The sequence below is a fragment of the Gouania willdenowi genome, chromosome 20 (genome assembly GCF_900634775.1).
Source record: "Gouania willdenowi chromosome 20, fGouWil2.1, whole genome shotgun sequence".
NCBI lineage: Eukaryota > Metazoa > Chordata > Actinopteri > Blenniiformes > Gobiesocidae > Gouania > Gouania willdenowi.
The window spans coordinates 20,863,929-20,877,889 of NC_041063.1; the positions used below are offsets into that span (position 1 = coordinate 20,863,929).

General features: G+C 38.8%; 1 protein-coding gene across 3 annotated transcripts in view; it reads left to right on the forward strand.

The window, feature by feature from the left end:
* The first annotated feature begins 242 nt into the window (after window positions 1-242).
* Window positions 243-13,961, forward strand: part of LOC114453997 (enhancer of polycomb homolog 1-like) — a 41,024-nt gene continuing 27,305 nt past the window's right edge. Inside the window, exons 1-2 of one of the 3 annotated variants that reach the window (XM_028434060.1) lie at window positions 243-501; window positions 2,039-2,155. Coding sequence is in view for 1 of the 3 variants with exons in the window: in XM_028434059.1 (XP_028289860.1) it covers window positions 6,498-6,650 (153 nt within the window). In the remaining 2 variants the exon portion in view is untranslated. Of the gene's footprint in view, window positions 502-2,038; window positions 2,156-6,117; window positions 6,651-10,187; window positions 10,667-13,961 lie in introns of those variants that run through there. The other 2 variants (XM_028434059.1, XM_028434061.1) reach the window with 2 other exon arrangements.

Below are 13,961 nucleotides of genomic sequence, written 5' to 3' on the forward strand. Positions count from 1 at the left end.
ACATGCATTTTACATAATGCCTGTCAAAATAAGTTTACTTCAAAATAAATGACAAGTGCAACATGAGAGACGTTGTGTTCATTTATTTTTGACGAGTTGAGAATCGATATAAATTATTTTTATCTTATTATTATTTAGTTTTATTATATATTGTTGTCATAAGTGGGTGGGCGTGGCTTCCACTGAGTTCATCCTCCCCTATCTTTCCACCAATCACCGCCGGTGTGTGTATGTGTGTGTGTCTTGTTGGTCTGTGTGGAGCTTTTCTTGTTGAAGTAACCTCAGTCAACTATCCCAAGTTTATCGTCAACAAATCGTGCTGCTTTTTGTGTGAAAACCTTCCTCCCGGTGATATTTATCATCGAGTGAACAGTGCTTTCTGGAGTTTAGGAGAAAAAGTTGCATTTCCTCCTTTTGGGGCGTCCTGGGGGGGAGCTAACCAGCGTTAGCATCGTGCTAACATGACACCATCACCCTCCCCTGTGGCTCTGCTTCCTGCAGGTGAGTAACACTTTAAATCAACGGGGAACAAATGAGAAAATCCACCCGTGTGTGTTAATCCCAGACTAGATATAGATGCCAGGGTTGTTATGCAGACTGTTCGGAAATGGCGCAGGATTTTGGGTAACTGGGGGTGAGCTAGCACTGAGGTTAGCAACCTGGGAGTCGCTGCTTGTTGTGCAAACACAGCTGTGTGTGAATCCACCGAGGATCAACGGCTGGCCCAGTTCACTGCACGCCTGTCGTGCATTTTCACACAGACGGTGTTTTTTATTTTAATTTTTTTCTCTTTTGCTGTCGTGTGCTCCAATGTTTTCTGACAATCCTCCATTTATGGTAAAACCCTCATGCTGCTAACTCCTGGGACACTTTTTAAAACTCACGCCTAATTTCCATATGTCTTCTAATTAAAGATCAGTGAAGTGTAACTTGTAATTAACGCATTTTTGATCTTTACAAATACTGCCTGTCTTGGCCTGATCTTTCTATTTAGTGGACAATGAATCTTATATAATTTCTGTTTTTGTGCCAGAAATATCATAAAATAATACTTGTGTAAAGAAAATAAAAATTGTTTATTGAAAAAGCCCAACAGTCTCAACTAAAATATCAAATAAATAATTGGCCAAAATTATAATAATTATTTTGATCCAAATTGTAATCACGATTAAAATCACAATTATTTATTGTGAAAAATCTGTTTCTTTTGCACTATTTAAAAATATATTTGAACAGTTTACAGTGCTAAATTAAGCTTTAAATAAAAAATAAATAAAAATTTAACCCAACCAAAATCGTAATCGCGATTAAAATTTGACTCATTGTGCAGCCCTATCTAGCAGTAAATACACTTGATGTATTTTATAGTTATTTATTTATCTGTTCAGTTGTGATATTCATCATATTTTAGACCCTGTAATGATTTGGAGAATAATTTTAAAATATGTATACTGATAAAACAAAATTACATTTTCATTTATTGTGTGTTTTGTTTTGTTTTTTTTACATTTAAATGTACAAATTGTATGCCATGTGTGATGTTTTATTTTAAAGATGTTCAATTTTGCCCCTTTAATTAAAGGAAAATCTGAAATATTATTAATGGCTTTTGAAAATGATGGCGTAATTATTCAGAGGCATTAAAAACGCAACAAGCATGAATGTGCAACATGTTGTATAGAGACATTAAAAATTGAAGAAGGAAAAAAGTCTGCTTACTCGCAACTCACCAGGAGCTCCCAAACGGATGAATAATCTGGTCACGTCAAGGCCACGACGGGGACAGACACGTGTGATCCAGAACATTATTTTTTAATGCTCGCCACTGTCTTTGTCCAAAATGTCCATTCTGAAATTGTGTATAATAATGTATTTATATGGTACCGTAAATTAAATATAATCATAAAATTTAGGAACTATCTCAATGTTGTGTTTTTAATCCCTCCTAATATAAAAATGTGTTTTCCCAGTGGTTCATGCATACAGAGGAACTGTTATTGTATCATTCTATCAGTGTTGATGCTCTTTTTTCCCTCAGACCTCCAAATGGACTCCAGATGTGGGCGTCTTGCTTCTAAATGGAGAAACCTCATATCGGTCTACAGTGTGTGTGTCTTTCACTCCAGGAGACAGAGACTTCCAACCAGTCCCACAGGTTATATTTATTATATGAATGGTTCATGCCATCCAAGGTGTCCCCCCTTTTGCTTGATCTATACTCGCCTACTTAAGTTCTACTTCTGTTGTCAGCAGCTCACGTGGTGCTGAACATGTTTTAAGGAGATAGTAGAGGAATTAGGATATGATGAAGAGTTGAGGCCACATCATAAAGCTGCCAACAAAGCCAGACAACTGATGTTTGTTGATGTTTACCGATGTGGTGTTTAGCACACTGAGCAGAGTCTGTGGGACCAGACAAGACCAAAAGTTGCAGGAAGTTGGCTGTGTTTCTTTTCCCTCCCCAGGTCCTGGACCAGGTTGGCGCAAACACAGATATTTGGACTGTTTAGGATTTATTTCAGCTGGTATCACACATGATGTCTTCCAGCAGTTTTCTGGTTTTCGTGCAGTTGGTGGTTGTTTTAGCTCATAAAAAGCAGGAGGTATTTCATCCAAGTATTCTTAAAAGAACCAGACCTACGGTTTAAACCTGGTGCACCCAAGCTGTCCGTGTCAGACTCTTCTTAGCTTAAAGATCAACGGCTCAGCTAAGTAAGCTGACACTGGCTGTGTTCTAAATTGCATACTAACATACTACACACTGCACACTCAATGAATACTGTCTACTATATACTATTAGTGTGGTTAGGATGGTCACCGATCCAGATGAAGTATACTTCAAAGTTTCCCAAGATGCATTCCGGACCTACAATGACAAAAACCTGAATCACATTGAGGCTAAATATCTGTTGATTCTCCACCTTTCAAAGTTCTGAAAACATTTAAAGAGAGAAAGTCACCAAGTAGAATACCAACATGTGGTCATTTGATCCATTAAACACATTTCATGCCAACATTTCAGAGATTTTCGGAGACCCGCCATTGTGCTACTGACAAAACTTCATTAACTTCAAAACAAGAGCCTTATTTATAAAAGCATTTTATTTTTGAAAAGGTGTCCGACTTGCATACTTCAAAAATGTCCTAATATAGTATACATCTGGGGTTACTCAATCTTTCTATACTATTTATTGTGAACGCACTACATACTAATTATGATGTCAGCCATAATATGAGTAGTATGGAATTTCTAACACAGTTACTGTTTAGTTTCAGTGCACGTGAGGTCGATCACAGAGTTCATGATGAGAGACACAAGGACGTAAACAGCCAATAAAAACCAAATGCGGAGTCCAACAGGATTTGTACAGGATCAAAAACAGAAAAGAGTCTTCTAGCTTCTAGTTTGATGAAATCCCCCCCTGCTCACTTCAGTTTGGTTTTGCGGTGTTATGCTCTAAGTAGTATTCAAATAAAATGGTGATTGACTGCCTATTTAGTAGTAGTGAGTTTAGTAAAGCTAGTTTGTAGCTAGCGCTACAATTGGCAAACATCAACAAACAAAGAAGTTGATCACAAGAAACAGGGAGCACCAGTAGACCCATGACACCACCTCCGTTTCCTTTATTCAGAAATGTTCAAATGTTTGTCGCAATCTCCACATTTTATTTTGGATATGCACAGCTCTGTTGTTCTGTGTTTTCACATTTCATTTGATTTTCATTTAGTATTTGGTCATAGGGCACACAAGGTCAAGCTAGATCACAGATGGGCAACTTCTATCACAGCGGAGGCTACAAAAATGTGATTCATGTCAGCATTTAGAATAATGATCAATCTGAAAATTATTGTAATTTGTCTTGTTTTTTGTGTGTTTCTATCATTGTTGTTATTTTCCTGTCAGTTTATCTTTTTTTGTTTTGTGTATTTTTTTGTTTCGAGGTATCTTTTAGTGATTTTTTTTTTTTTACATTTTGTGTATTTTTGTTTGTGCAAAAGTGTAAATATACACTGTTATGTTTTTGTGTGAAATTCTTTGAACACAGTGATTTTGAGTGCAACTGACATATGGTTCATTTTATGCACCGATAAATTTATACCTGTGTTTTGAAGAAATCTTAAATATTACATTTTTCCAAATACGAAGTGTTCAGTAACTCCAATAAGGATAAGAACCACTGATTTAATGTTTTTCACCTTATTTTGTGTCATTTAGTATTTTTTTTCCTCTTTATTTGTTTTGGTTTATCCTGTGTTTTTGGTATAATTTAGTATAGAGGGTTTTCACTGCGCGTCATTAACCCGGAAGTCTTCATATTGGCGATATGCAGCAGCAGAGCCATTTAGAGAGAGAGTTGCTACATCTCTGTTCAGGCCAATGGGACCGTTTTATTCCAGCAATGGCGGTTCATGGAACCTCACAATAGTTCCCAGAAGTGAGCAGTTGACTATTGCAGCGCAATGGAGCTAGAGCGGAGTAGACAGTTCGTGATGCACTTTTGAACGGTAATGCGTTTGAATAATCATATTGGATATTATTATCAGCGTATCTAAACCAATTAACGCGTGTATTAACAAATTAATTAATAATACATTAACGTGTGCATATGACGGTGTACTGTATAAATATTGTAAATCAATGCAGTCATTGATGACAATTTACCTACAATCTCAGTTATGTAACTCAGAATCAATGGATTTGAATAGCCCGCCAATAACTTCCAGGAACTATTTGACAGCAGGTAAACAAACCGCACGCACACAAGCAAATCCCGAATTTCGAGAGGAAATGGTGAATTATTGCCGGGTTTTTGGCTGTACCAATCGGTCAGACCGTGAAAAACATTTGCAGTTTTATAGACTGCCAAAAGTTAGAACAAATCAGGGAGAACAAAGTCAAAAGTTATCAGAGGAAAGGAGGCGCTTGTGGCTAGCGAAGCTAAACCAGGAAATCGTAGGCAAAAATCAGAAAAACGTTCAAATTTATTCGGCCCATTTCTTGTCAGGTAAGTGAATTGTTGATAACAGCAACTCTTAACTAATTTTCTAGTGCGATGATAATATAATTCAAATCAAGCTACTGCGTGTGGCATTATTGACTTAATATAATCACATTTAATAGCCTGCTACAGTAGCAACACAGTTCTTAAAATGTAGAGCTAAAATATGCTGTATTTCTCATTGTATTCCTGGTAAAAGGTCTGAACTTTTACTGTTATTGCATTACTTACATTGGTGTTCACAACACATTTGTCGTTGATGACTTGATACTGCATTTTCCTCACAGCCTCACCCATCCACACACCATCTGGTTATAGGTCTCCAAAAGTTTTTTACGATCTTCCACTGTGTATGGGCTTGGTGAGAAAACCAGGTAGTTGACGATATCAGGATACATAATAGACGGAAGACTCTCCGGGTCGTCATTGATCCAAGACGATGGAGCTGACTCGTATGGATTTGCACCACCAATAAAGCAGAACTTTTCCAAATATTGTGCCCTTTCCTTCGGACCAAGTACTGCCTTTGCATTTATAACACATTTTGAGGAACTTGTCTGTGGTTTATCCATCGCAGAGTTTACCTCTGTGTACCTCCAACATGTAGCGTTTACATCCGCGTACCGCCAACATGGCCGCGCATCTGGGTTACAGCCCAGGATGTGACATCGGTGAAAACCCTTAATTTATTTTGCTCATTTTGCTTTTTTTATTTATTTTTTTCCATTTTGTGTATTTTGCCGTTTCTTTGTTTTTTTGGTGTCATTTAGTATCTTTTTTTTCCTCTCAATGTGTTATCACTCATTTTGTGTGTTTATTGTATTATGGAGTTGTATTTATATTTTGCATGTTGTTGCCATTTGTGTTGTTTTTTGGTATTATTTAGTTGTGTTTTTTCTTTTAATTTTTTGCTGTTAACTTTTGTGTTTTTGTAGTCTTGTGTACTTTTCTCTTTGTGTATTTTTTGTGAATTGTGTACATTTGTTTTGTGTTTTTTGTAATGATATTGTGTGTTTTTCTATCATTTTGTGTGTTTGTTTGGGAGGGCCGTCAGGTGCCCGTGTGTGCTGTGGAGTTTTTAAGTAGTTGTCCTTACTCCTGCATCATTGTCGCTGCTCCCCCTCCTCTCTCCTCCTCGTACCCCAGTTGTCGGTCGAGCGCGCAGGCGTGCGGAGCTGCGTGGGAATGGCTGTTTGTGAGATCGGGTGGGTTGGGCCGCTCCGAGCGAGCCTTTGACTGAGCTGCCGGAGTTTGTAATGTCCGCCATGTTTGCCATGGCGTATTGAACCGGGGAGGAACAGCGGCGCCTAGCAAAGACCGAGACCGACGGAGAGCGACCGAGACCCGGGGCCCGCCCGGCTCTGCCCGCGCTGCTACGGACCCGAGCCCGCGCTCCACCGAACGGCCGACACCAGGAGATTGTCACCGATCCATCCATGAGAAGCAAAGGCGGAGCAGCCGTTGTAGTAGATTTATGCTGCGTCTTATTGTTTAAAAATGAGTAAATTGTCGTTTCGGGCGCGGGCGCTGGACGCGGGGAAGCCGCTGCCCGTCTTCCGCTGCGAGGACCTGCCGGACCTGCACGAGTATGCCTCCATCAACCGGGCAGTGCCGCAGATGCCGACGGGGATGGAAAAGGAGGAGGAATCGGTATGTTTCGACGTTATATTTTGTTTTCACCATGCTGAGGGGCGCCACTGGCTGCTCTGCGCCAGCTTGTGCAAAATGGCTGCCATGTCTGCCTTTTAGTGAAGACGACGGATCTCGACAGAGACGCAACGTTGTCGAGCCGTTTTACCGCTGATGTTTCCGTAAGGTTATTAAATAACTGCGGTTTGACAGTTTACCGGGTTTTGTCCGCGCGTTTATCCGGAAACTGTACCCGAAGGCACAAAGAAGTCACGTGACTCGCTCGCGGAGCCACCATTTTGTTGACTTTCCCATTCGGTAAAGAGATGCAGGCGCGGGCCAGGCCGTGCAGGGGCGGTGAGGGGACGCCAGGGGGCGACGCTGAACCCTCCGACACCCCGGTTTGACAGCTGGAGGCTGAGCGATGACAGCCGGACCATGTGTGCCGAGCCGGGCGTGCATGGCAGGGTCCGCCAATCTCTTTATTGCCTCTACACGCCACTAAAAACAGTGTTAAATCATTGCTCTATTATAGGAACAGATAAGTTAGTTAAGGTAATAACTTTATTAGGGGGAATTCTGTCGTTACAGCACCAGAACACATGACACCGATTTGCAACACCCATATTTACATTACACTACAATATAAATAAATGTGTGTTTGGCAGAGGATCATTCAGGGCAGCTGAAAACCAACAATTACACATTCATTAGCAATTTAGAGTAATATGGGGTTAAGTTGTTACAGACTTGTTAGCCTAGTTTAAAACAGTCACACAACTGTTAAGATACAAGTTTATTATAAGAAGAAATAGCATAGATAACGTCACTTAAAGCTGCTACCTCTACATTTTTATTGATTAAAGTTGTGTGTGCCTCATAGATCAATGAGTTGAGCATCATTTACGTCAAATAGAAAGGAAAAAACACAAAAAAATTTTTTTAAAAAAGGCCTCTTGAAAGTTTATTCAAGACTCCACCATAAATACTAGTTTTTTCACTTTTTCACCAATTGCATTGTGGGATACAGAGTCATGGAAACGTTTTAACTTAATTTATAACGTGAATTCTTGTGTTTCTTCACCAGACAAGAAAAAACAGTGATTCTCTTGACACCATTTTTGTTCTGCTTAATAGATGATTTTTGATTTATTGATCAGTGAGGTCGACACAATTTTTTATTTAAATAAAAAAAACCTAAAAAGCCGGTGTCGCATTGTTACAAAAATGTCAAGGATTTGAAATATAACTACGCTACGCTATTTTATTAGGTTGTGGATTTCCAATACTTTTATTTGCGTTTGTTTACATTTTAGAAAAAGAAGCCATGTGTTTCGTACAACATTATGAATATATGTAGTTAACTATTTGATTACTTGTTCAAGCTAAAAGTGCTATGCATTTGTATAGATGTAAGGATATATGCTCGATTTTTGTTCTGTTATAACGTAAATACTTTTAATTTTTTAGGACACCAACATGACTCCATCAATCAAAGATCAAACTTTTTAAATAAATAACAAAGATAAATACCATCAAACACACGTTGCATTAACTTTGTTGGAAACTTCATACGCTTTAAACTCTAATGTTCCACATTAAATGACGTCATTGACCGGATTTAGCCTGCGGATTTTGACTTTGCACTATTGCAATATTGTGTATGTTTAGTTTGTTTTTGCTTGGAAATCTGTGTATACAGTGTTGTCACATGTCAGTGTACAACATTGATTTGGTAGGTGTCATTTATCCAAACTACATGGGAAGCATCTACTTTGATGTGTAAACAAAGGAAAAGTCGCTGTGATTATACACTAGCTGTAATTTTTCTGAATGATTGGTGTTGGAAAAGGTCAGCCAGAGTTCACCTGGAAGTGTTTTCCTCTTTTTGTGAGTGTTTATTTAAGGTGTCTATTGGTGTGTGTGTGTGATGACATTTCCCGCCACGTCTGGCCTGTACTGATGAATTCCTCTCACTCCCACGCCACTGAGGTGTCTTAGCAGACGAACGCAAGGAAAGCACAGACAGGGTGCAAAGTCAGCAGAAAGCCTGGTGCCCCCCGCCCACACACACAGAGCGGAGTTACATAACAGTGTGACAGGAGATGAAGAGGACAGTTTTACTATAAGGCGGTGTGTGCGCGTGCACACACACGGAGGAGCTTCCTGACCCACATCCTGTTCAATAACAGTGAGGCAGTGACCACAGGATTAATCGCCACAAACGGGCAGCATTGATTTCCTGCAGCGATCACAGTTATTGATCGCTGAAAAATTCAAAGAGGCTCATTGACTGAGTTTCTGTTTCTGCTGCTGCCTGATTACGACTTTTAAATCCTAAACCGGTTTAAAAAGCAGGTTTGCTCTTGATTTACTTTGACGATTTTTCCAAACATTGTTCTCTTATTTCAGCAATATGTTTGTGCTTTGTTTTATCAGTTCAAGTTATGTTTTTGTAGATGAGCCTATTTATGGCATGTTTTTACAATCTAAATTGAAAAATAAATTCATTTATTCTCAGACTGTCAGGTAGATCTCTGAATGGTGGGATGATTTTGGAATTAAAGTAGAAGGGCTTCCCAAACAACCTTTTCATTTCTAATACCGATATTGCAGCCATGCTTGTTTGCCTTTATGATCTGACATCAGCACAAATCCTACCTACTTATTCGTTAGTGTGAAATATAAGGAAGAGAACAATGGTCAGCAGCAGTAGGTATGAGTTTATTATATATTCATTTTCGGCTTCGGCCAAGAATTTTTATTTCGGTCCATCTCTAATAATAGTTTTAAAAAGCCTCAGTTTAGTATATATTAATTGGAGATTTTAGATGCAGGATGTTATAATTAATATGTAATAGTTTGCTAATGTCGGACAGTCTCACCCATATCTCATGATGCTCACATGCTAGTAACGGGAATCCCATAGAACTGTTGGATCTGGATAATCTAGTGTGTGAAATGCACACGAGTTTGTTTTTGTTGTTTATAGCACAAAGCTCATCTATGCAACGCATCACCATCTTTATCGCCTTCCTTTGGTTGCCATGACGACATGGACTGACCTCACACTTTTATTGGGAACATTACCAGGAAGTAACCGTTAAATGCTGCACAGTGACAAACTGCTTTCAATTGGCGTCGCTGCACAGTGACTCAGTCTGCACACAATCTGCATGAACAACGTAATCCCAAATTCACTTCCCAGAAATATACTCTTTATTTGTACATATATTTAGACGAGCACAAAGGTGGAGCACGATATGACTAAAACTGACGGTCACGGTTTGTTCTGCGTTAACCGAGTTTATCTTTTCCCATTCACAAAAGCCCTTTATCTCCACTCACACGCTGTTCCAGCAGAGGAAATCCCAGGCTGTAAGCCGCGGTTGTAGCAATTCCAGCTGCCAGAGGCCAGCTCAGGATAACCTGCTCCAACCTGCCATGGTGATATGATCCTGGAAGGCCAGACTCAGGGTTTTATTGGTTCCTTTTAAGCACTTCGTATGCAGCTCCCATGGCTCGAAAAGTGTCATGTTCATCAGTGAGGGCAGGTTTTATCTGAGGTTAAGCTCAGTGTCTGACAGGTCTTGGTTCATATTGGGTCATGTCAACAAATAGTAGATAAAGCAGTACGGTGTTAAACCTGCCTGTCACTTCAGGTGTGTTCACACTGCAGAATCCTGCAGCGTTTTACACCTTCTTGGGTTCAGTCCACCTTGTTTAACCGGGTGTGAACATACGAAGGCTTGAGTGGATTAGATAAGTGAAGTTTTGGCAAGACTCTGAGCATTTGGGCCTCAGTCTGGAACTATCCTTGTGCGAGGGCAGCCTTAAAGGTGCTGTACGCAACTTGGATAAAAATGACTTTTTGTCATGTTTGCTAAAGCTGTCACTGTGTAAGCCTTACATGAAACTGCTCAGCTGTAAACAGCTTACAGCATTAGCCTAGGAGGAGGTGTGCCTAGTGTGCCGTTTTTTACAGTGTATGGTCCAGAGGAGTAGAAGAAGGAATTGGCGACTTTTCTGCTTGAAAGGTAATTACTGCTGCTTAATTTTACATTGTTTGATTTGTAATTATTACACTAGAACTCCATAGTGCATGTGTTTGTTCGTGTGCGCGCTGCCTTCACTGTGGCCTGCGCATTGATCCAACGGCTCATTTGTGCTGCTGTGAGTTCACTGTATTGTAACACTGCTGCGGATAGATTGGTGTGTGCACAATATCATTTTATCAGTGCTTGTTATATTGATAGTGTGAGACGGAGAGGGAGGGGACGGGATCTGAAAGTCACGAATGGCACCTTTAGTCATCCCAGAGGATATTTTAAGGTCCTATAAAATCTGCGTTAACGGAATCACGAAATTGACCAATGAAAATTGTCAAATGCGGAAATGGACAGAATCGGCATGAATCACCGTCGGGCAAGGAAAGTTTTTTTTGTTTATGGGAAAATGTTTCCGGGGACCGCCCTGCCCGTCCATTTTTTTGTGCAGCGCAGCGGTGCTCTGTGAAAATGTGATGAGCTTTAATCATCTTCACCTGCTCACTGTTCGAACTGTTTTGACTGGCTAACTAAGAATAACTCAATTCGTGTTGTCCTTTAGTTCTCTTATTCCAGCCTTTTGTCCGTGCCTCGTAGGTACACATTCACAGTCAGCAAGCTACCTCAAGTACAACCGTTTCAGTGGGAACTTCCGGTTCACAAAATAAATGTCCGTTGGAGCAATGTTACATTCAAACATCATCTCATCAGTGCTGCAGAAGATAGGATAATTTAAATTAGAGTAATTTAAACTCAGTTGATCAAATCTTAATCAATAAACCTGCTCAGATTCAGTAAACTATTGATCCCTGAGAGGAAATTGGGTGACATTAATGCTATTCTCATACATCTTTATATGACATAAATAATTAAAAAGGAGCAGTCAGAATAATACATGTCACTACAATTTATTTTGTTTGAGGTTTTTTTTTTTAAATTTATTAGTGTTTTGTTTCCTCACAGGAGTTGAAAACTAATATTTTCTTACAAAAATTATAACATTTAAAAAATAAAAAACTGAATTTTAAAAATTAAAGTAGAAAACAAGGAATTTGGGAAAAAATAAAACGGAATTTGGAAAAAAATAAAATGGATTTTATAGGGCTCTGATATTTTAGGAAGTATTTAATGTGAAATGTTATTTCTTAAAAACATCTAAATGCAACCATAAGACAAACATAATTTGTATCATTACAGCCTAAATAGCACTTTGCTGTAATAACACTATTATACTTGTGATTATGTACTTTGATTACTGAGTGAAGTGCATGTGTAATCTGATAAAACAGCAGTGCTTTAACAACTTTTTTCCGACTTTAGCTATGTTTACATGTTTGTCCTACAGATAACTCCTTTTCTCAATGAATTAAAGTTAAATTTGAGAACGATTTAAACCTGAAAAGGCACTGGTTCAAAGACTGGTTTAGCTGATGGTGTATTGGTACAAATGGTGATGACTTTTCCTGGTGACACATTACGAAAGACATTTCCATGGTATTTTTGCTGTTAAACAAGTGACTGAATGTCCAGCAGTGTGGCTAACGTTGCCATTGCAATGTAGGGGTTTAACTGAATAGTCAACTCATGATACGATATAGGGCACACACTATGAAATACTCACGATATAATATAAAAAATTCCCACTAAAGAGTCACAAATGTGTAACAAAGCTTTGACAAAAACAATTAGGCTGCAAAAGTTGGAAACTGTGGGAGTGTTTTGATTCACAAATGTACCAATCTAATTGTATTTATTCTCATTTCTGTAACATACAAGTGTTGAAAGCTTTTGTCTTGGGGCCTTTCCATCCATTAGCTCCTCTTTCAGTACTGCACCAATGTTTTGGCCTGTGTGTGATTCAAATATTGCTCGTGTTTGTGTAGCTTTGAGCAGCACCTGAGAGACCTGCCAAAATAAATCCAAAATGCATCTTTAAATTTTCCTTGTAACTTAAAGGTAAGACTAAAGTTGCAGTGTTATTTATGATGTTCTACATGATGTATCATACACCACTCGATACTAGGGGTGTACTGATTGCATTTTTCTGGCCAATCACAAATTATTATTTTTTTTTTTTTTAAAGCCTGACTGGCCGATCCAGGTTTTTTTTTTTCATAACTGACATCATACACCTTGAATTGTAAAACATTCAGCAATACCTGTGAAACAATACAAACGTGTTTTAACTACACATGAGGTTATCGCAAATATAATTAAAAGTTTTGAACACTGCTGTCCAAAATACTAAATTATATCACTTCCTTTAGTCTTTAATTTTTCACATTTTAAAAACTCAAACGTGTCGAACAGCTTACAGTGCAAACCTGTTTGGAGCTCTTTGACTAAAATAAAGTGCACAGCAGTATTTTGGTTTAGCAAATAAAGAAAATCACAGGCTTTGGGTTAGATGATAAAATAATCTACAGGACAAAATAACAAAACATCTTTAACGACCAATGAAGTGTCCTGAGTTTTAGGTTTCCTTGTAGTGCAAAAATTAAAAAAATGTCCAAATGTAGCTGCTTTGTGGATATTTACATGTAAATCCATTCTAAAAATAACTTGCAACAGCTGACAGGACAAAACCTAAAGGTCAAACATTCTACAGAAATAATAAAGTGCAGCATGTGTAACATTTTCATAAGTCAAAGGGTAATGAACATGTCACAGGTTAGTTCTCAGTCACTTATACATTAGTGGAAGATTTTTCTTCAAATTCGAAGCCATGAACTTCATAATTTTCCTCGTCGTAGCTTTGCTCTTTTCAATGATAAGCGCTCTCAGTGGACAACTGGCTCTGTTTACTGCTAGCTGTAGCATTAGCTTGATTACTTGCTTCAAATGCTGCATACTGAGCAATGTGGTGATTTCTTAAATGGTGTATGAGGTAGCATTTTGTTTACAGCATCACCAAGGCTTATTTTCGCTTTACAGGAAATACAAATTGCGATCCTTTGCTCTCTTTTTTGGTGTGAAACTGCCGACATGCTAAGCTAACCATGCTGCTGTTGTTATCCTGTGTAGCAGAGACATGCACACATGAGCTGGTGGGAGGGCCTGTCAGTCAACTCACAGCAGAAGAGGACAATGGCTGACTTTTTGATCGATTTTAAGACCTGTGCGGCGGTAGAAAAGATCGGTGGAAAAAGATCTCTTTCATATGCAAGGATCGGCCGATCCCACAAAATAAGGGAAATCGGCGCCAATCGATCAGTGCATCCTTACTTGCTTTAATATGTTAGATACACTTTAACATGGAAGGACAGACTTTCTGGCAGTTGTAAAT